General features: G+C 45.4%; 3 protein-coding genes across 5 annotated transcripts in view; all 3 read left to right on the top strand.

Moving 5' to 3' along the window:
• The window catches only part of tmprss9 (transmembrane serine protease 9), a 28,079-nt gene extending 24,977 nt beyond the window's left edge, over nucleotides 1-3,102 (top strand). For all 3 annotated transcript variants that reach the window (XM_067968193.1, XM_067968195.1, XM_067968194.1), the window contains one exon: nucleotides 825-3,102. In XM_067968193.1, the coding sequence (XP_067824294.1) occupies nucleotides 825-983 (159 nt within the window). In that variant the 3' untranslated portion in view covers nucleotides 984-3,102. The remainder of the gene's footprint in view (nucleotides 1-824) is intronic.
• A 796-nt stretch (nucleotides 3,103-3,898) lies between these two features.
• On the top strand, nucleotides 3,899-10,907 carry timm13 (translocase of inner mitochondrial membrane 13 homolog (yeast)). Its single transcript, XM_067968196.1, has 3 exons — nucleotides 3,899-4,148; nucleotides 9,166-9,234; nucleotides 10,590-10,907. The coding sequence occupies exons 1-3, from the start codon at nucleotides 4,026-4,028 to the stop codon at nucleotides 10,686-10,688; spliced, it is 291 nt and encodes a 96-aa protein (XP_067824297.1). The 5' UTR covers nucleotides 3,899-4,025; the 3' UTR covers nucleotides 10,689-10,907.
• Nucleotides 10,908-16,179: 5,272 nt separating this feature from the next.
• Nucleotides 16,180-19,527, top strand: part of LOC137299459 (dedicator of cytokinesis protein 7-like) — a 174,570-nt gene continuing 171,222 nt past the window's right edge. The window contains 1 exon segment of the mRNA XM_067968199.1: nucleotides 16,180-16,300. Coding sequence (XP_067824300.1) covers nucleotides 16,248-16,300 — 53 coding nt within the window. The 5' untranslated portion in view covers nucleotides 16,180-16,247.

Raw genomic sequence — 19,527 nt, forward strand, 5'->3', positions numbered from 1 at the left:
GGATTGATGGATATGGTGAGTAGGTGGGATTGTTGGATATGGTGAGTAGGTGGGATTGATGGATATGGTGAGTAGGTGGGATTGATGGATATGGTGAGTAGGTGGGATTGATGGATATGGTGAGTAGGTGGGATTGTTGGATATGGTGAGTAGGTGGGTAGGCGAGGTTAATCTATGAAAAGGGGGTAGGCTTATTGGGCTTAATTAACCTTTTCTTGAAAAATCTTATGTTGCAACAGACAAGGAATGCGGCTATTAGAGTAACGGAATGAGGTGTTCAGATGGCAGTATAAGCTGTTGGTGCAGTTCCACCACCACAAAATGCTACTCATGCCTTACCACAGAGAGTTAGTGGAACTATCCTGGTAGCTCATTTGAGTCCTTGTCAGTCAAATCAGAGCTTTGTGATCTAAGCAGATGCACAATATCAATCTGGTGACTCGGACAAGCCTCCCATGTGGTTATTTTCACTGACTGCCACATGATTAAAGTATTGTCTTGTATTTTGCTGCAATATAACACAAGAGATGATCAATTTTAACAGGCCTGAACAAGATGTCACATTAATTGTGTGGTGCCCAGTGTGCATGTTATACAGAATACTCCACAGACAATTCGTCGCCAGGCCACTATTTAGTGCCTCCTAGTGACTTGATCAGGGCATAACTGACCAAGATGTTGAAATGGCTCCTGTCTGAAGGCATTAAAGTGAGCTAACAGCACAGCACACGAGCAGTTATAGACAGATCTGTCCTGAGATGGTAATTCAATCTGGAACATTTCCTTCTGCCTTGTGTGTAGTAATGGTGAGTTTGTTTTTACAGGGAGATTCTGGTGGCCCACTGGTTTGCAGGGAGTCCTCAGGAAAGTGGTTCCTCGTTGGAATTACGAGCTGGGGGATCGGCTGTGCGAGGGCAAATGCGCCTGGGGTCTACAGCAGAGTCACAGAACTTCGCAGCTTCATTGCAAACTATGTTTTCTGAAAGCTAAAAGGAACTGACATTATTTCTGATTTAATCAAACACTACTACATGCATTGGGACTCAACTCTGGATGTGTGCGTGTGTCACTGGGGCTGTGGGACTCCATTAATTCTCTTGATTTCAGACATCCTGTGATCTGTTCTCTCAGCCTTCAGTACAATTTCTACAATTGTTTTAATTGTGAAGAGAATATGGATTTTAATGAAATGAGATGTACATGAACCTGATCTGATAAGAGATATTTTTTAAACTGATCCTGAGATTATGCATCTTGATTCTAACAAATCAATCGAGGTGCTAGATATTATATCTTATGTTATCAACTAGTGTATAATAACCTCAGTAGCTGCCTGTTGTCAGTGTCGGACCTACAGTATCTGCAAGTGTTGAAGGCTGAGCAGGGCCCAATTTGCAGAAGGTGTAACACAGGGTAATTTATATTTAATCTATTCTCTGCACAGCACCAATTTTAACATCTCCTTAAAACTGCTATTGCAAGTCTGTGAATTCAGTAATTTCATGGGAAGGTATAAAATATTTTATAGTCCAGTTATTAAACACTAAAAGCTAGAATTTACTTTTGGTGATGTTATCGGACAAACGTTTAACGCATTTGTATCAAGTTGTTAACCCACCAAATAGCAGAGAGGAGTTTCACACATTGAGAACTTGTACAATATGTTATTGACAGTATTTTCAGGCTCATAAGAATCTCATAATCACAAAGTACAATCACACTGTGGGTTTTATCAGGCATAGGCTGGTACATTATCGTGTATGAGTAGGAAACATGTTGGCAAATGGTAGTTTACTGGGAGATGAGATTAATCTCCTTGATTTAATTATTCCTCTGAATTGAAACAAGTATTTTTTTCCATTCTGTAAATTTCTGTATGGTCGACACAGGCGAAGTATTGTCGAGTGGGTCTGGAAACCACTACTTTAAAGGAGGTAACAGGAGTGTTGGTTTTGACACCAAGAAGTTAAAAGCTGGAGATTGAAACAGGACAAGAATTCTTCCAAATTTGGGTCTGGGTCAAAACAAAAGACTCAGTTTCACTCCCTTCTTGGAAGCTGCGATACGCTGGTGCAGGATGTTTTATAGAAGCCTAAAGCAGGCCAGAAATTAGAACTTTATTCGATAGCTAGCATGGGGGGAGTGGAGGTGTGAAGTTTTACGGAAGTCAAATAAGATGGTAAATTAACAGAACCAAGGGGAGCAATTGTTAAGAATACTGAGGGGAAAGCAGCCAACCTAACAAGGTGTCCTTACACCAATAGAAATAATACAAATAAAATGGAAGAACTAAAAGCAAATAGCCAGCTAGATGGGATTGATCTGTTAGTGATTACAGATACCAGGATATTAACTTCGTAAAGATGGGAAAATAGGAAAGTGGGAAGCAGCATTAGTACAGGACACCACCATGGTAGTAGAAGTGGAATATCTATGGGACAGGAAAGGAGTCTAAACACGGGCGGGAATATTTTACTGACCTCAGCTGAGTTAACAGAGGATGTTAACTGCCTGTGCAGATCAGGGTGCCTGTAATAATTGGAGATTTAAACCTGCATAGGGATTAGGAGAGAAATAACGGCACAAGAAAGGGAATTGATTTATTGAGAGTATTCAGGATGGTTTGGTAAAGCAGTATGTCATCAACTCAACAAGGGAGCAAGCAATACTGTATTCAGTTGCAAGTAATGAGACAGGAATAATGATCTGGTAGTAAAGGTACATCTTGGGAATTGTTGCAAGTTTCGGGTCCACCTTAGATATTCTCTCGGGTACACTCCTGTAAGCAGTTTGAGTATCTTACGTTTAGGGGTGTGCCCATACTGCCCAATATCTAACTGTACAATGATACAAGCCGGGGATGTAACAATAGGACCCCCTTGTGATCTGAACTGGATATTGTGCCTTCTGCAAGTGATACCACAAGCACTTCTTCAGTCTGTTTCAAAATAGACTTAAACACTTGGTGAAACAAGGCCAAATATGAATTATTACGCTGCTTTATTTCACAGTACATGAACATACAAAGTAACAGTCAAAGAAAATTCAATTTATTTAACTCAATCTTCCTTCTCGCTTCATAAACATGGAACAATTACTAAACATTCTGTCCATTTTGTGAGCTTACTTACTTGGTTTTGGTTATTATATCCTGGCACAGTGAGACCTGTATAGCCCGGGGACGGTGAGGCAGGGACAGCCCGGGGATGGTGAGGCCGGGATAGCTCGGGGACAGTATCAGGACGGTGAGACCAGGAAAGCCCGGGGACAGTATCAGGACGGTGAGACCCCAGGATAGTTTGGGGACGGTGAGACCCCAGGATAGTTCGGGGACGGTATCATGACGGTGAGACCCCAGGATAGTTCAGGGACGGTGAGACCAGGATAGCCCGGGGACAGTATCATGACGGTGAGACCCCAGGATAGTTTGGGGACGGTGAGACCCCAGGATAGTTCGGGGACGGTATCATGACGGTGAGACCCCAGGATAGTTTGGGGACGGTGAGACCAGGATAGCCTGGGGACAGTATCAGGACGGTGAGACCCCAGGATAGTTCGGGGACGGTGAGACCAGGATAGCCTGGGGATAGTATCAGCCTCTTACAACCGGCTGAACACGCACCACTGCAGCTGCTCCAGCTATTGAGGAGCAGTGCAGTCTTGGATAAAAACAGAAAATGCCAGAGAAGTTCAGCAAGTCAGGCTGCAACTGTGGAGAAAGAAACAGCTAACGTTTCAGAACTGCTTTTGTTCTGAGGAAAGGTCTTCGACCTGAAACATTAACTATTTCTTTCTCCACAGTTGCAGCCTCAGTTGCTGAGCTTCTCCAGCATTTTCTGTTTTTATTTCAGGTTTCCAGTATCCGCAGTATTTTGCTTTTGATTTAGTGCAGACTGGGATTTGTAGTTACCCTCAAGCCCCGCCCCCTGGAGCGCGCATGCGCGGCTTGCCTCAGGGTGACCGGGACTTGTGGAGACTCGCGCTCTTTCCGTTACTGCAGCAACGCGCGCGCGGCCCTCGGCGGGATGGACGGCTTCTCCTCGGATTTTTCCTCGGGAGTCCCGGGCGGAGCGAAGGTGGACGCGGGGATGATCATGGAGCAGGTGAAATTGCAGATCGCGGTGGCAAATGCCCAGGAACTGCTACAGGTTCGTACCCGGCCATTATTATACAGAAGCGATTACCGGAGGCCGCTGCTCCTACTCCAGTTACCCGGGCCTAGTTACCGAAGTGAGTGGGGCTGGGGATCTAGGGAACATGTCAAAAGAAGCGAGATACTCGGGGTGTGATTGACGAGCCGTCCGACCAATTAAAATTCTGAGATCCAGCGCAGGTGACCTCAGGCGTCCAATCGCTACGCGGCGGAGGTGGGACTTCAAGCGATGTGCCTGACGTCATGCGTAGAGCTGTTCCTGCAGTGGGGCAAAGGTCACCGTGGTGCACAGGGTGAACCCATGTGGGGACAAGAAACTTGGACAGTGACATCCCAACAGAAAAAATTAAAAGCAGGGAGTGGTTCAGGGGGCTGAAAAAGAATCATTTTGAAGAACGTAGCTTTTAGGAACGAAAAGGACCATTTGCCCAAATAAGCCATCTGATTTCCCAACATATATGATATTTTCAAGCATGATCCCTGTTTCCAATGTAAGTATCAGGTCTTTGAAGCACCAAAGTGAGCCAGTATAATGCGAGCCTAGACAGTGAATGTTGCGGGATTACTCAACCCCATGCTGATCCTGTCCTTACTCAATATCAGGAATCTTACGAAGGAGAAAGCCTCCGAAAGCTTGTGATTTTCAAATAAAACTGTTGGACTATAACCTGGTGTTGTAAGATTCCTTACATTTGTCCACCCCAGTCCATCACCGGCATCTCCACATCATGCTTACTCAATATCCACACCCAATCGCTTCCCACCAGGAATCACTGGATCGTAATTGAGAGCAGAAATCGTGGCTATATTTGCTGTTCCTAAACCCAGGGTTGCTGAGACCAATTATGTTACCCCAACTAATGCCCTGGCTGAGATCAGACAACTTGACAACTTGTACTTATGTAGCATCTTTAACAGAAAGTATGCCCCAAGGCACTTCACAAATAGGCATAAGGAAGATGGATGCTGTATGAGAAAGGGAAAGTTTAGAGTTTGGCCAGAAAGATTGGTTTTGAGAAGCGTTTTAAAGAACAGAGGGGTGGAGAGATTTTGAGAGAGAACTCCAAAGAGCCTGACCGAGATCACTGAAGCCTCTGCCACCAATAGGGGAATGAAGGGAGAGAGGCTGCATGAAAGGCCAGAGTTAAAGGAACAAAGTGTTTAGGTGAGATTTATGGCTGGAGGAGATTACAGAGATAGGGTAATCTTTAGCGAGGCCATGGAGGGATTGCAAGGCTGAAGATTTAAAATTGGATATATTGGTGGTCAGGGAGCCAATGTTGTTTAGCAAAGATGGGGTGATGGGCGAGTGATTCTTAATTGCCCTCTGAAATGGCCTAGCAAGCCGCTCAGTTGTAAAATCTCGCTAAAAAAGCCATAATAAGAATAAAACCGGACGGACCACCCGGCATCGGACCACTAGGCACCGGACACGACAAAGACAAACCAAGCCCAGTCGACCCTGCAAAGCCCTCCTCACGAACATCTGGGGACTTGTGCCAAAATTGGGAGAGTTGTCCCACAGACTAGTCAAGCAAGAGCCTGACATAGCCATACTCACAGAATCATACCTTTCAGCCAACGTCCCAGACTCTTCCATCACCATCCCTGCATATTTCCTGTCCAACCGGCAGGACAGACCCACCAGAGGTGGTGGTACAGTGATATACAGTCAGGAGGGAGTGGCCCTGGGAGTCCTCAACATTGACTCTGGACCCCATGAAATCTCATGGCATCAGGTCAAACATGGGCAAGGAAATCTCCTGCTGATTACCACCCACTTGGAGGAAGCACTGAGGGTAGCAAGGGCACAGAATGTATTCTGGGTGGGGGACTTCAATGTCCTTCACCAAGAGTGGCTCGTTAGCACCACGACTGACCGAGCTGACCGAGTCCTGAAGGACATAGCTGCCAGACTGGGCCTGCGGCAGGTGGTGAGCGAACCAACACAAGGGAAAAACCTACTTGACCTCGTCCTCACCAATCTACCTGTCGCAGATGCATCTGTCCATGACAGTATTGGTTGGCGTGACCACCGCACAGTCCTCATGGAGATGAAGTCCCATCTTCGCACTGAGGACACCATCCAACTTGTTGTTTGGCACTATCACCATGCTAAATGGGATAGATTCAGAACAGATCTATCAGCTCAAAACTGGGCATCCCTGAGGCGCTGTGGGCCATCAGCAGCAGCAGAATTATATTCCAGCACAATCTGTAACCTCATGGCCCGGCATATTCCTCACACTACCATTACCAACAAGCCAGGGGATCAACGCTGGTTCAATGAGGAGTGTAGACGAACATGCCAGGAGCAGCACCAGGCATACCCAGAAATGAGGTGCCAACCTGGTGAAGCTACAACACAGGACTATATGCATGCTAAACAGCGGAAGCAACATGCTATAGACAGAGCTAAGCGATTCCACAACCAACGGATCAGATCAAAGCTCTGCAGTCCTGCCACATCCAGTCGTGAATGGTGGTGGACAATTAAACAACTAACGGGAGGAGGAGGCTCTGTAAACATCCCCATCCTCAATGATGGCAGAGTCCAGCATGTGAGTGCAAAAGACAAGGCTGAAGTGTTTGCAACCATCTTCAGCCAGAAGTGCCAAGTGGATGATCCATCTCGGTCCCCTCCCGATATCCCCATCATCACAGAAGCCAGTCTTCAGCCAATTCGATTCACTCCACGTGATATCAAGAAACGGCTGAGTGCACTGGATACAGCAAAGGCTATGGGCCCCGACAGCATCCCGGCTGTAGTGCTGAAGACTTGTGCTCCAGAACTAGCCGCGCCTCTTGCCAAACTGTTCCAGTACAGCTACAACATTGGCATCTACCCGACAATGTGTAAAATTGCCCAGGTTTGTCCTGTCCACAAAAAGCACGACAAATCCAATCTGGCCAATTACCGCCCCTTCAGCCTACTCTCAATCATCAGCAAAGTGATGGAAGGTGTCGTCGACAGTGCTATCAAGCAGCACTTACTCACCAATAACCTGCTCACCAATGCTCAGTTTGGGTTCCGCCAGGACCACTCGGCTCCAGACCTCATGACAGCCTTGGTCCAAACATGGACAAAAGAGCTGAATTCCAGAGGTGAGGTGAGAGTGACTGCCCTTGACATCAAGGCAGCATTTGACCGAGTGTGGCACCAAGGAGCCCTAGTAAAATTGAAGTCAATGGGAATCAGGGGGAAAACTCTCCAGTGGCTGGAGTCATACCTAGCGCAAAGGAAGATGGTCGTGGTTGTTGGAGGCCAATCATCTCAGCCCCTGGACATTGCTGCAGGAGTTCCTCAGGGCAGTGTCCTAGGTCCAACCATCTTCAGCTGCTTCATCAATGACCTTCCCTCCATCATAAGGTCAGAAATGGGCATGTTCACTGATGACTGCACAGTGTTCAGTTCCATTCGCAACCCCTCATAATGAAGCAGTCCGTGCCCGATGCAGCAAGATCTGGACAACATCCAGGCTTGGGCTGATAAGTGGCAAGTAACATTCACGCCAGACAAGTGCCAGGCAATGACCATTTCCAACAAAAGAGAGTCTAACCACCTCCCCTTGATATTCAACGGCATTACCATCACTGAATCTCCCACCATCGACATCCTGGGGGTCACCATTGACCAGAAACTTAACTGGACCAGCCATATAAATACTGTGGCTACAAGAGCAGGTCAGAGGCTGGGTATTCTGCAGCGAGTGACTCATCTCCTGACTCCCCAAAGCCTTTCCACCATCTACAAGGCACAAGTCAGGAGTGTGATGGAATACTGTCCACTTGCCTGGATGAGTGCAGCTCCGACAACACTCAAGAAGCTCGACACCATCCAGGAGAAAGCAGCCCGCTTGATTGGCACCCCATCCACCACCCGAAACATTCACTCCCTTCACCACCGGCGCACTGTGGCTGCAATGTGTACCATCCACAGGATGCACTGCAGCAACTCGCCAAGGCTTCCTCGACAGCATTTCCCAAACCCACGACCTCTACCACCCAGAAGGACAAGGGCAGCAGGCACATGGGAACAACTCCACCTGCACGTTCCCCTCCAAGTCACACACCATCCCGACTTGGAAATATATCGCTGTTCCTTCATCGTTGCTGGGTCAAAATCCTGGAGATCCCTTCCTAACAGCACTGTGGGAGAACCTTCACCATACGGACACCAGCGGTTCAAGAAGGCATCTCACCACCACCTTCTCAAGGGCAATTAGGGATGCCCACATCCCATGAACGAATAAAATAAAACAGTGCAGGACAGGATGTGTGCGGTGGAGTTTTGCACATGTTGGAATTCGTGGAGAAGGGAGGCCAGCAAGGAAAGCACTGGAGTAGTCAAGTCTGGAGTTGATGGCATGTATGCAGGTTTCAGCGGCTAAGAGGCAGAGGTAGCGATGGAGGCGGTGAAAGTTGCAGAGATGGAAATAAGCGGTGGAGAGGAAATGGGATCTGCAACTAAACTCAGGGTCAAACAGGACATCAAGGTTGTGAACAATCTGGTTGAACCTGAGACAGTGGTTGGGGAGGGGGAAGGAATCGGTGGTGAGAGTGAAGTTTGTGGCGGGGGCTGATGATTTTCTCCTGGTTTTTGCTAAAAATAAAAACTGATAAACACCCAAGAAAACACAGGTTTTTAAATCTGTAACAAAAAAAAATGACGTTAAAGATCCTTATCTGTAGATCAGCTACTCACTTGATAAATTCAGTGAGTATTGAGCCACAAGCGTTAGTTACAGAAAGGAGGACATGAAAGGGACTGCAGCTGTCTGCTTACCCTTCCAGCCCCTGTATTTTGCGGGAAACCTAGGTGCTGATTTTCCGCCCTCAGTTCTTGAGCCTGGTATGATGCAAAAAAAATTCTAACAGTTTTTCAGTTCAGAACACTTTCTGGGGGATGTTTGTAGGCAAAAAATTGAAAGTGTTTTTCGTAAGTACATGGACATTTGCTTTAACTGGAATTAAAGCACAGAATAAAAAGGTTATGTTTTGTTTAATTTCAGAGAATGACTGATAAATGTTTCAGGAAGTGTATTGGCAAACCAGGAAGTTCACTGGACAACTCTGAACAGGTAACAGCTTCTGCTTTATGTCAAGAAACATTCTACAATAAAGAGCCTCTCGTGTTTGGAATCTGTTAGTTCCATTTAAAGGTGAAAGATGGAAATTTAAGTAGGATCTGATGCTATCGTGATAACCACATAGAATTATAGAATCTTACAGCACAGAAAGAAGCCATTTGATCCATCGTGCCTGTGCCGGCTCTTTGAAAGTGCTTTCCAATTAGTTCTACTCCTCTGCTCTTTCCCTATAGCCCTGCAAATGTTTCCCCTTCAAGTATTTATCCAGTTCCCTTTTGAAAGTTACTATTGAATCTGCTTCCACCACTCTTTCAGGCAGTGCATTCCAGATCATAATAAATCACTTAAAAAAAAATTCTCCTCATCTCACCTTTTGCCAATTACCTTAAATCTGTGTCCTTTGATTACCGACCCTTCTGCCACGGGAAACATGTAATTGAGTTGACCCTGCTGCAGAGTGACTGGCATATCGCACTATCACAAACCCACTACTCACTTGAATTTACGTGTATATTTGAAAGTAAGTTGATCTTTAAAGCTTTTAGCATTATGAGTATGATAACTGTCTATTGCACCTGGCTGTATGGTAAGAAAACCATTAAAGTCCCTATTACATCTATTAGTGGTTGAACTGCTTTATGCTGTGATGTTCATATTGCCATTTGATATTACAGTGAAAGTGTTGTTTCCACATCAGTGTTTGGGATTCATAGACATTGCTCTCCTCTGCTCAGAGCACACAAACTGCAGCGCCGTGTGGGTGAATCACTGAGTTATATTTCACCTCACAAATGGAAATGTTTACTGAGACCTGTTCACTTTGCACCTTTTATAACTGCTTTCTAACATCACAAGCGAAGATGTGAAAACCTCTCCAGTTTTCATAGTGACGTCCAGGGCATAATAACATCACTTGCACTCCTCCCACTGATAGTCACAAATTTTTTTCTTGTTAAATTTTTTTTTAAAGGGGAAGGTAAGTCTGGAGGAGTAATTTATATTCTAAGTATTTCTTTTTATAGAAGGAAATGATAGACGTTCATTAAATTTATTTGACGCCTTGTTTTCATGTCCCATAATACACTGCAGTAGGGTTGCCCCTATGGGTTAGGTGGTTCTGCCATTGCTGCTCCTGTTTGTAATGGAACCCTTCTGGCAGACACCATGTACCTGACATCATCAGAGTGGGCTAGCAAGAAAGGGGACCCTGTGCATAGAATGAGAGCCTCATGCCCCTGTGTGAAATCAGAGCCTCTCATCTCTTTCTATTCCCCCCGCCCCCCCCCCCTACCACGTGTGTGTAAAATCAGATTCACACCGTACTTTGTTTTAACCGTGTCTTTCAGAAATGTATAGCTATGTGCATGGATCGATACATGGACGCCTGGAACACAGTATCGCGAACATACAACTCCAGACTGCAGAGAGAGCGTGCACGAATGTAACTGTACAGCAAACAGAGAAAGGGATGGCTTGTACTGCACTTGGACCGATCCAGGGGAGAGAAGAACTCGAGTAATGGAGGGATGTATAACACAAAGCTCTGGGTAAATCTCAGAGAAAAGGTGCTAACCTGCCTAGGCTGTAACATAATTGTGCCAGCTTGTGTTTTGTGGACTTAATTATGACTATAATAAAAGTACATGACATTGAATACTAAATAATTTGCTTTATACTTCTGTTCATGAGGTATCTGATTGTACTCAGAAAATGTTTCAACTATATATGACAACTTTCACTTACGCAGCATCTTGTATTACAGAACATCTCGGGGTGCCGCACAATTGTGTTCTTTCTGAATATGTACCTCAGGTAGGCTCCCTGATGGTTCATTGGGTTAATGCACTGCCAATTGTTGCCTTAAATGATACAGAACAGAAGGTCCAGGTTCCATCTGCACTCTCTACTGTGTTGGTTAATGCCAGTAGGGGGTGCTATAATTGGGATCAGAACTCCTGGACTAGGGAAAGGAAAAATCAGCCAAGGTTCCCGTTCATGATCTCCATCCAGTGACCCCTGGCAGAAAATGGGTTTGTGCGGATGCTATTGAGGACAGGATCAGGCTCAACTGTCATACCCTTGTAATCATTTATCCTGCCTGCACTTAGTGTCTGGACTCAAAAAAAAATGGACACTTGGGTGAAGTACCAGGATGGTTGGAACCTGTATTTAGTAAGTCAGCACCTTCAAGAGAGGAGGGGAATTAAACAAAAAATACACAGGTTTGCAGGACTGACTTTTAGTTGCTTTGATGTCATTGCACATTTTATAAATACATCATTACATCTGCAATGATTATAGAGTCCCTCCTGTTAAAGTACTATTAATATTATTACATTAAAGGTTCTTTAATAAAACAATGGGACATAATATAAACAGATTATAACATAGAGACAGTCTAAGTATTTAATTGACATGTAGAGCTCACAATTTGTTGGGTGGGCTGTAAAGAATGAGCAACTTTTACCCATTGCCTGACTAACATTTAAAAACATTTTAGTGACTTCTACAATGATCTTAAACTAAATCAATTAAAAAGAATAATAAATTAAGTTCCAGGGAGGTTTTAGGAAAACGAAACTGACTGATTAAGGGACTTGCTGTAGTTAGCCCTCCCTGCAGCCTTGCTCATCAGCCTTCTCAAACTGTCCCTGTAGACGCAGCAATGATATTATTGTGGTCTGGCTCTGGTCTTTGCACTTTTAATATAAACCGCTCATAACTATTATGCCAGAAATATTGTTTTGGGGAGTTGGAGCCAGTGAATGAAACTCATGTGAAAGCTTTTGGCAGTTTTTGGTATGCTGCCTATGAAATCATCACTAGCCAAGTAAGGACATCCTGAATACCACTTGTGAAAAGGAACCTTGAACGAGTTTGTGCATTGACATCAGTGATCTGGACCCCACACACCAGAACTCTTCCCTCCTCTCCACATCCTACATTAAAAGAAAGAAACTCATGGGAACTGAAGGATGTCTGGGTATAGATCTTGCGATAAGACCTCCTTTTCTGTGGGGGGTGTTCAATGGATTCTGATGCTGTGAGTGTAAAACCTCTGCGTAAAGGCGAGCTTTGTTCTGTGAGTACAAGTTCTGTAATATGGGTGTATAGGTTATGTGTGTAATTGTACAACCTTTGTACTGTTAATGTGGCAGGTGTATTGTAAAAATGCATGCTTTGTGTTGTTAGTGTGGAAGCATGCAAGCTGCATTGTGTAAGTGTGCAAGGTTTATGCAACAGGTTACTGTTAACTCTCACCATTGGCAGTGCGTCCTATTCATCTGCCATGAATTTGAATTACAGGTTTTCCAGTTGCACACTGTGTCTTCCATTCTGTTCCCGGATATGTACATAGAGTAATATTGAGACTGGAGGAGTAGAATAATTTGTCATTATTTCCTACAATCCTTATGTCTGATCAGGATGGGCTTGCTGTGATGTAATAGAACGTGTATGCCTGGCATAAAAACCAAAAAATAATGAAACTGAAACAGGAGAACCAGATAACGCAGTGGGTGAGGCATTCACATTTCAAATATGGGACCTGGGTTCAAATCCAGCCCAGAGGGAATGAATGCCCCCACAGCTCAAAACTGGCCCCAATTTGCCATTAAAATTATCAATATCAGGCCAATAGAAAAATATCACACTGGCGCAGTAGAATGTACTCTTCTGATTTTGGGGCTGAGGCATATTGTTGGGACAGAGAGCGCTTATCTAACCCATGCTGTACCTGACCTGGGAATGTTGGATGGGGCAGTGTAGAGGGAGCTTTATTCTGCACCTGAACCATGCTGTATCTGACCTGCGAGTGCTGTAAGCTGACACCCAGTGTCTGAAGTGGAAAGTTTTCCATTTCCCACTACTAGCATCCCTCACTTGATGAGCACAAGAAAAGCAGCAGCAGACAGGTTGTACAGGAGGCTTCAGAGGATGAGAAGATGTTGGATTTTACCAGAAACTGACATTTGAATGATAGTTTCCTGTCGAGAAGGACTCTTGTCCCTCCTCACTGAGATCTGCTGTAATGGTTATTGTAGCTGATTGGGAGGAAATTCCATTCAGATCCTAAGGCACAGAATTTGGTCAGTTCGATTCACAGAGATGTCAAAGAATTAGGTATGATCTTTAATGAAACTTTGGTGCGACTGTTTAGAATGTCCGGTGTGCTGTTGTGTCTACGTTACACCTTGGAGCAACTGCTGATTTGCTCACGGCATATGAGCAATCCTGGCAGAACTTCATTGATTGCTCATTTCTAGTGGTCCTGAGAAAGTGGTGGCCAAGGTGGGGCTTGTTCTCGAACCACTGCAGTCCTTCTTTGTGAGGGTCACTAGTTCTCCTTGCAGGAATAGAACAGATGATTGCAATCTGGAATTTTGTGGAAGGGAAAGGTTAAGTGTTAGGTTAGGGATAGGTTTGGTTAGATTGGAGTTAGTTTAGGTTGGGATTACGTTATTATAGAATTAGGCTGGGGTTCATAGTATAGTAGATACCACACAGGAGGAGGCCATTCGGCCCATCGTACCTGTGCCGGCTCTTTGACAGAGCGATCCAATTAGTCCCATTCCCCTGCTCTTTCCCCATAGCCCTGTAAATTTTTTCCCTTCAAGTATTTATCCAATTCCTTTTTGAATGTTACTATTGAATCTGCTTCCACCACCCTTTAAGGCAGTGCATTCCAGATCATTACAACTCGTTGCGTAAAAAAATGTTTCCTCATTGTCTCTGGCTCTTTTTGCTGATCACCTTAAATCTGTGCCCTCTGGTTACCAATCCTTCTGTCACAGGAAACAGTTTCTCCTTATTTACTCTATCAAAACCGTTCATGATTTTGAACACTTCTATCAAATTTCCCCTTAACTTTCTCTGTTCTGAGGATATCAGCCCCAGCTTTGCCACATAACTGAAGTCCCTCATTTCTGGCACCATTCTAGTAAATCTCTTCTGCACCCTCTCTAAGGGCTTGACATCCTTCCTAAAGTGTGATGCCCAGAATTGAACACAGTACTCCAGCTGGTGCCTAGCCAGTGTTTTATAAAGGTTTAGCATATCTTCCTTGCTTTTGTACTCAATGCCTCTATTAATAAAGCCCATTCGGCCATTCATTTCAGTTAGGTTAGTTTGGGATTAGGGTTGGGCTGGGGTTTAATTAAGGTTGGAGTTCCATTAGATTATGGTTAGACTGAGGTTCACTTAGATGAGGGTTCAATTTTGTCATCTTGGGTTTAGGGCTAGGTTAGATCAAGTTAAATGCTGGAAATCAAAGGTTACAGCATGGAAGGAGGCTACTTGGCCCATCAAGTCTGTACTGGCTCTATGCAAGAACAATCCAGCTAATCCCACTCCCCCGCCCTATCCCCGTGGCGCTGCAATTTTTTTCCTTTCAAGTGCTTATCCAGTTCCCTTTTGAGGCCCATAATTGAATCTGCTTCCACCACCCCCTCGGGCAGTGCATTCCAGATCCTAACCACTCGTTGTGTAAAAAAGTTTTCCCTCATGTCACCTTTGGTTCTTTTGCCAATCACCTTAAATCTATGTTCTCTGGACCTTGACCCTTCTGCCAATGGGAACAGTTTCTCTCTATCTACTCTGTCTAGACCCTTCATGATTTTGAATACCTCAATCAAATCTCGTCACAACCGTCTCTGTACCAAGGAGAACAACCCCAGCTTCTCCAGTCTATCCACATAACCAAAGACCCTTATCCCTGGAATCATTCTAGTAAATCTCTTCTGCACCCTCTCCAAGGCCTTCACATCTTTCCTAAAGTGAATGCCCAGAACTGGGCACAATACTCCAGTTTTGGCCAAACTAGTGTTTTATAAAGGTTCATCGTGACTTCCATACTTTTGTACTCTATACCTCTATTTATAAAGTCCAGGATCCCTGATGTTTTTTTAACAGCTTTTTCAACCTGCCCTGCCACCTTCAACAATCTGTGCATATATACCCCCAGACCTCTCTGTTCCTGTACCCCTTTTAGAGTTGTGCCCTCTAGTTTATATTGCCTTTCCTCATTCTTCCTACCGAAATGTATCACTTCGCATTTTTCTGCATTAAATTTCATCTGCCACATGTCCGCCCATGCCACCAGCCTGTCGATATCCTCTTGAAGTCTATCACTATCCTCCTCGCTATTTGCTACCCTTCCAAGTTTTGTGTCATCAGCAAATTTTGAAATTGTGCCCTGTACACCTGAGTCCAAGTCATTAATATATATCAAGAAAAGCAGTGGTCCCAGCACTGACCCCTGGGGAACACCACTGTACACCTCCCTCCAGTCTGAAAAACAACAGTTCACCACTACTTTCTGTTTCCTGTCCCTTAACCAATTCTGTATCTATGTTGCTACTGCCCCCTTTATTCCATGAGCCACAATCTTGATGATAAGCCTACCATGCGGCACTTTATCAAACGCCTTTTGAAAGTCCATATAGACCACATCAACTGCATTGCCCTCATCTACCCTCCAAGTTACCTCATCAAAAAACTCTATTAGGTTAGTTAAACACGATTTGGAATTTGGAAAGAGCTTGGAGGAAATAAAGTCAGATCTGTATTTAGTGGTTGAGATGTTGGCTGTTTAGGCGATGAGATGAGATTAAGAGATGCTTGCATTTACCACTGTCTCTTTTGGTGCAGTGTTTAGATTGTAGGGCAGGTATTAGGTGTACTAGCAATGGGAACTGAAAGGAAACTGGTTCCGCGTGCTTCAGGCCGGTTGGACTTGTTCTGGGGATGGTTTAAACCCCAGCCCTGGATCCCCGCATGTCGTGACATCCTCATAGCTCTCAATCCGATTACAAAACCAAGACTGGCTCCAGAATTCAGCGAACACCCCCGCCCCCGTGAGTCTCTCCCGCCAGTGGCCCCTCCCCTGCCGCTGGTGGCTCCGCCCCACCCCACAGAATCCCTGGTTTGAGGGTTTGGGAGACCGGGTGAAGCAGCAGCGGCCGGTCCCGGACACGCTGTGATATCTCAACGCACTCCCCGGGGCCATGTCTTCATTCACCTTTGGGGACAGTCACCAGTACCTGAAGCTGGTGAGCAGGTGAGAGGGCAGTGCCCGGGAGTGGGGCGGGGAGAGCGGGCGGGGGCAGTGCCCATGAGCGGGGGGGGCAGTGCCCGGGACTGCGGGCGGGGGGGCAGTGCCCATGAGCGGGGGCAGTGCCCAGGACTGCGGGCGGGGGGCAGTGCCCATGAGCGGGGGCAGTGCCCAGGACTGCGGGCGGGGGGCAGTGCCCATGAGCGGGGGGCAGTGCCCAGGACTGCGGGCGGGGGGCAGTGCCCATGAGCGGGGGGGCAGTGCCCATGTCCCAGTGCCCATGTCCCAGTGCCCATGTCCCAGTGCCCATGTCAGGCTGAGCTGGTGTTGAATGAGATTAAAAGTCGGTTCAATCCAACCTGAAACCGCCGAGTCTCCGGAGCGGCGGGAGCTTCAAACTTCCCAGCGATTCAGGGAATCTCCCGGGATCCGATAAGGGGGGAAAGGCTGTGACCGCAGCCGGGAGCCGGCGCAGACTGTCCGGAGACTGACGCCACACCACATTGTGGGCTGAGTCCCAGCGCCGCTTGTCTGGAAGCTTTTGAAGTTCCAGGTGTTTAAACGTGAAGAACCTTCAGATTCCCAGTGAAACTCTTATTCCGTTGGGTTTAGCCCCCAGAGAGCACCCACGGGAGCTGGAGAGACCCCGGCTCCGACCCCTAGTCCCTCACTCCCGGTAGTACTGTACTCCCATCCCTGGGTTGCAGTCAGTAACTCGACACACTGAATCCTAGTAAAAAGGTGACATGTTGCAGTCACAGCTCTCTGGTCCACGATTTCCATTCAGTAACGGTTCCCTTTTAAACATTTTCAGACCCATTTCAAGAGAAAACGGGTCTGTAGTTCAGGGGAGAGGCCCTTTAAAAGGTCCAGCAAGTATCATTGAAACAGTCACACACTCCAGGTATTCTACAACAGAGTTCAACTTCAATAAGCTCCTGATATTAAGGGGGCTCCGTCTTCATGTTTTAAAACATGATGCAACACCAGAAATTATCTTGGGATGCATTATGTCAAAACCAGAAGGTGTTGGAGATACACAGCAGGTCAGTCAGCATCTGAAAGAGAAAAGCGAGTTAATGTGTTGGGTAAAACCCTCTATCAGATCACTATCAGATGCAGTTTAAACTCACGCTCCTAATAATTCTGTTTAATCCACACAAGCCCGACTATGTGCGTGTGTACTAAAAAATTAGGTTTATTGAAGGGAGGAAGCTGAATGGTGGACTGGATTAAACACTGTACTTCATCTCTGATATAAATCCAGCCCAGGCTGATGGGAATGCACCCAGGCCCCTAATTTGGCATTAAATTGTCACTATGACTCAAAAAGATCACAGTGGAGTGGGACTTGCAAAATCTAACACTAGTGTAGTAGGGGGTGTTCTGAGCTTGGGGCTGAGGGAGCTTTACTGTGCAACTCACCTGTGCTATACCTGACTTGGGAGTTCTTGATGGGATATTGTAGAGGGAGATTTACTCAGTATCTATCCCATGCTGTACCTGACCTTGAGTGTATGGTATAGTATGGAGGGAGCTTTACTCTGTGTCTGACTTGTGCTGTAACTGACCTGAGAATGTTTGATGAGACAGAGTAGAGGGCTCTTTACTCTAGATCTAATCTATGCTGTACCTGACCTGAGAGTGCTTGTTACCTTCCTGTCTCTGTGCTCTCCTCCAACCATACAACCCTCCGCAAACTCTGCTTTCTTCCAACTCTGGCCTTATACGTCTCTCCCGCTCCCTTCGCCCCACCATTGGTGGCCGTGCCTTCAGCTGTCTACGTTCTCAGCTCTGGAATTCCCATCCTAAACCTCTCCGCCTCTCCATCTCTCTCTGCTCCTTTAAGACCCTCCTTAAAACCTACCTCTTTGACCAAGCTTTTGATTACCTGTCCTAATATCTCCTTTCTTGGCTCAGTGTCAGTTTTTTGTGTGATAACGCTCCTGTGAAGCGTCTTGGGATGTTTGCCTACATTAAAAGCATTATATAAATGCAAGCTGTTGTTGTTGACATTGGGTGTCTAAAATGGCAGGCGCTATTATCCCTTACCCCCCAAAAAGTTTTAATTCTATTTTAAAAGAAAATATATTAAGCTCTTAGTATCATAGGAGTGAGTGGGTCCTGGCTGGGAGGTAGAGTGTGGGTGAACAGATGACCACTTTAGCTTTTCAGTGGATTGGATCTGATTGCTCCCTGCTAATAGCATGAAGAATTATAGACGGGACCAATCAGAAGACAAAGGGGAATGCTACGTTCATTCATACAGACACAAAACTTTAGGAGTAGTAAGATCACAAGATAGTTAAGGATGAGGAAAATCATTCAGCCCACCTTAGTTCACCCATCTAGAATGGCCCTAAAGTCCCCCATTGCAGGGTCTAATTTGTCTTGAATGATTGTGGGATTTTTTCCTCTGCTACTGTATCTGGGAGTCCATTCCATGTATTGATCACTTTTTCTGTGAAGAACAACTTTCTGACATCAGTACTAAATTAGCCTTTTACTAGTTTGAATCTGGGGCTCTATGTCCTACTCTCACAGTTTAAAGTCATTTTCTGCATTTACCTTTTCCATACCGTTTTATATCTTCTATCGCTCTATAAGATCACCTCTCAGATACCTCCTTTCAAGGCTGAAAAGCCCAATTTTCCACAGTCTTTCATCATAACTGAGACCTCTAAGACTAATCCTCAGCCTCATGGATCTTCTCTGCACTGCTTCCAATGCTGCAATGTCTCCCTCATGTCTCAGTGACCAGAACTGGACAAGAGCCTTCAAGCAGGAGTCTGACCAGAGCACTGTACAGTTTGATCATGACTTCCTTTGACTTGTGTTCCGTTGTTTTGGATATGTAGTTCAAAATTCTATTGGCTTTGTTAATTGCTGTTCTGCATTGGTTAGACACATTTAACATTGAGTCTTCAAAGACTCTTGGGCCTTTTTCAACCTCATCTATAGTTATTTCAACACCATTCATGTAGTTACCTATTTTTCCTTTATATGTGCAGTACCTTTACATTTGTCTATTGTATTTCATTTGCCATTGTTCTGCTCATATAAACAACAATAACTTACATTTATATAGTGCCTTTAATGCAAAAAAATGTCCCAAGGTTAGGGTTAGGCTTCACAGAGGCGTAATCAAAAAAAAGTTTTGTCCAGCTCATGCTGTAACTTCTGAGCTGCTTCCACCGATTCTGCCAAGCCTCCTACTTTAGTTTCATCTGCAA

This window comes from Heptranchias perlo, chromosome 29 (genome assembly GCF_035084215.1).
Source record: "Heptranchias perlo isolate sHepPer1 chromosome 29, sHepPer1.hap1, whole genome shotgun sequence".
In the NCBI taxonomy this organism is placed as follows: Eukaryota; Metazoa; Chordata; class Chondrichthyes; order Hexanchiformes; family Hexanchidae; genus Heptranchias; species Heptranchias perlo.

What these genes read in the sequence shown, in the direction of transcription:
- timm13 (XM_067968196.1), top strand. Translation starts at nt 4,026, where the DNA reads ATGGACGGCTTCTCCTCGGATTTTTCCTCGGGAGTCCCGGGCGGAGCG. An exon ending in ATGCCCAGGAACTGCTACAG is followed by an intron (nt 4,149 to 9,165) that starts GTTCGTACCCGG and finishes GTTTAATTTCAG; the next exon opens with AGAATGACTGATAAATGTTT. An exon ending in CACTGGACAACTCTGAACAG is followed by an intron (nt 9,235 to 10,589) that starts GTAACAGCTTCT and finishes CGTGTCTTTCAG; the next exon opens with AAATGTATAGCTATGTGCAT.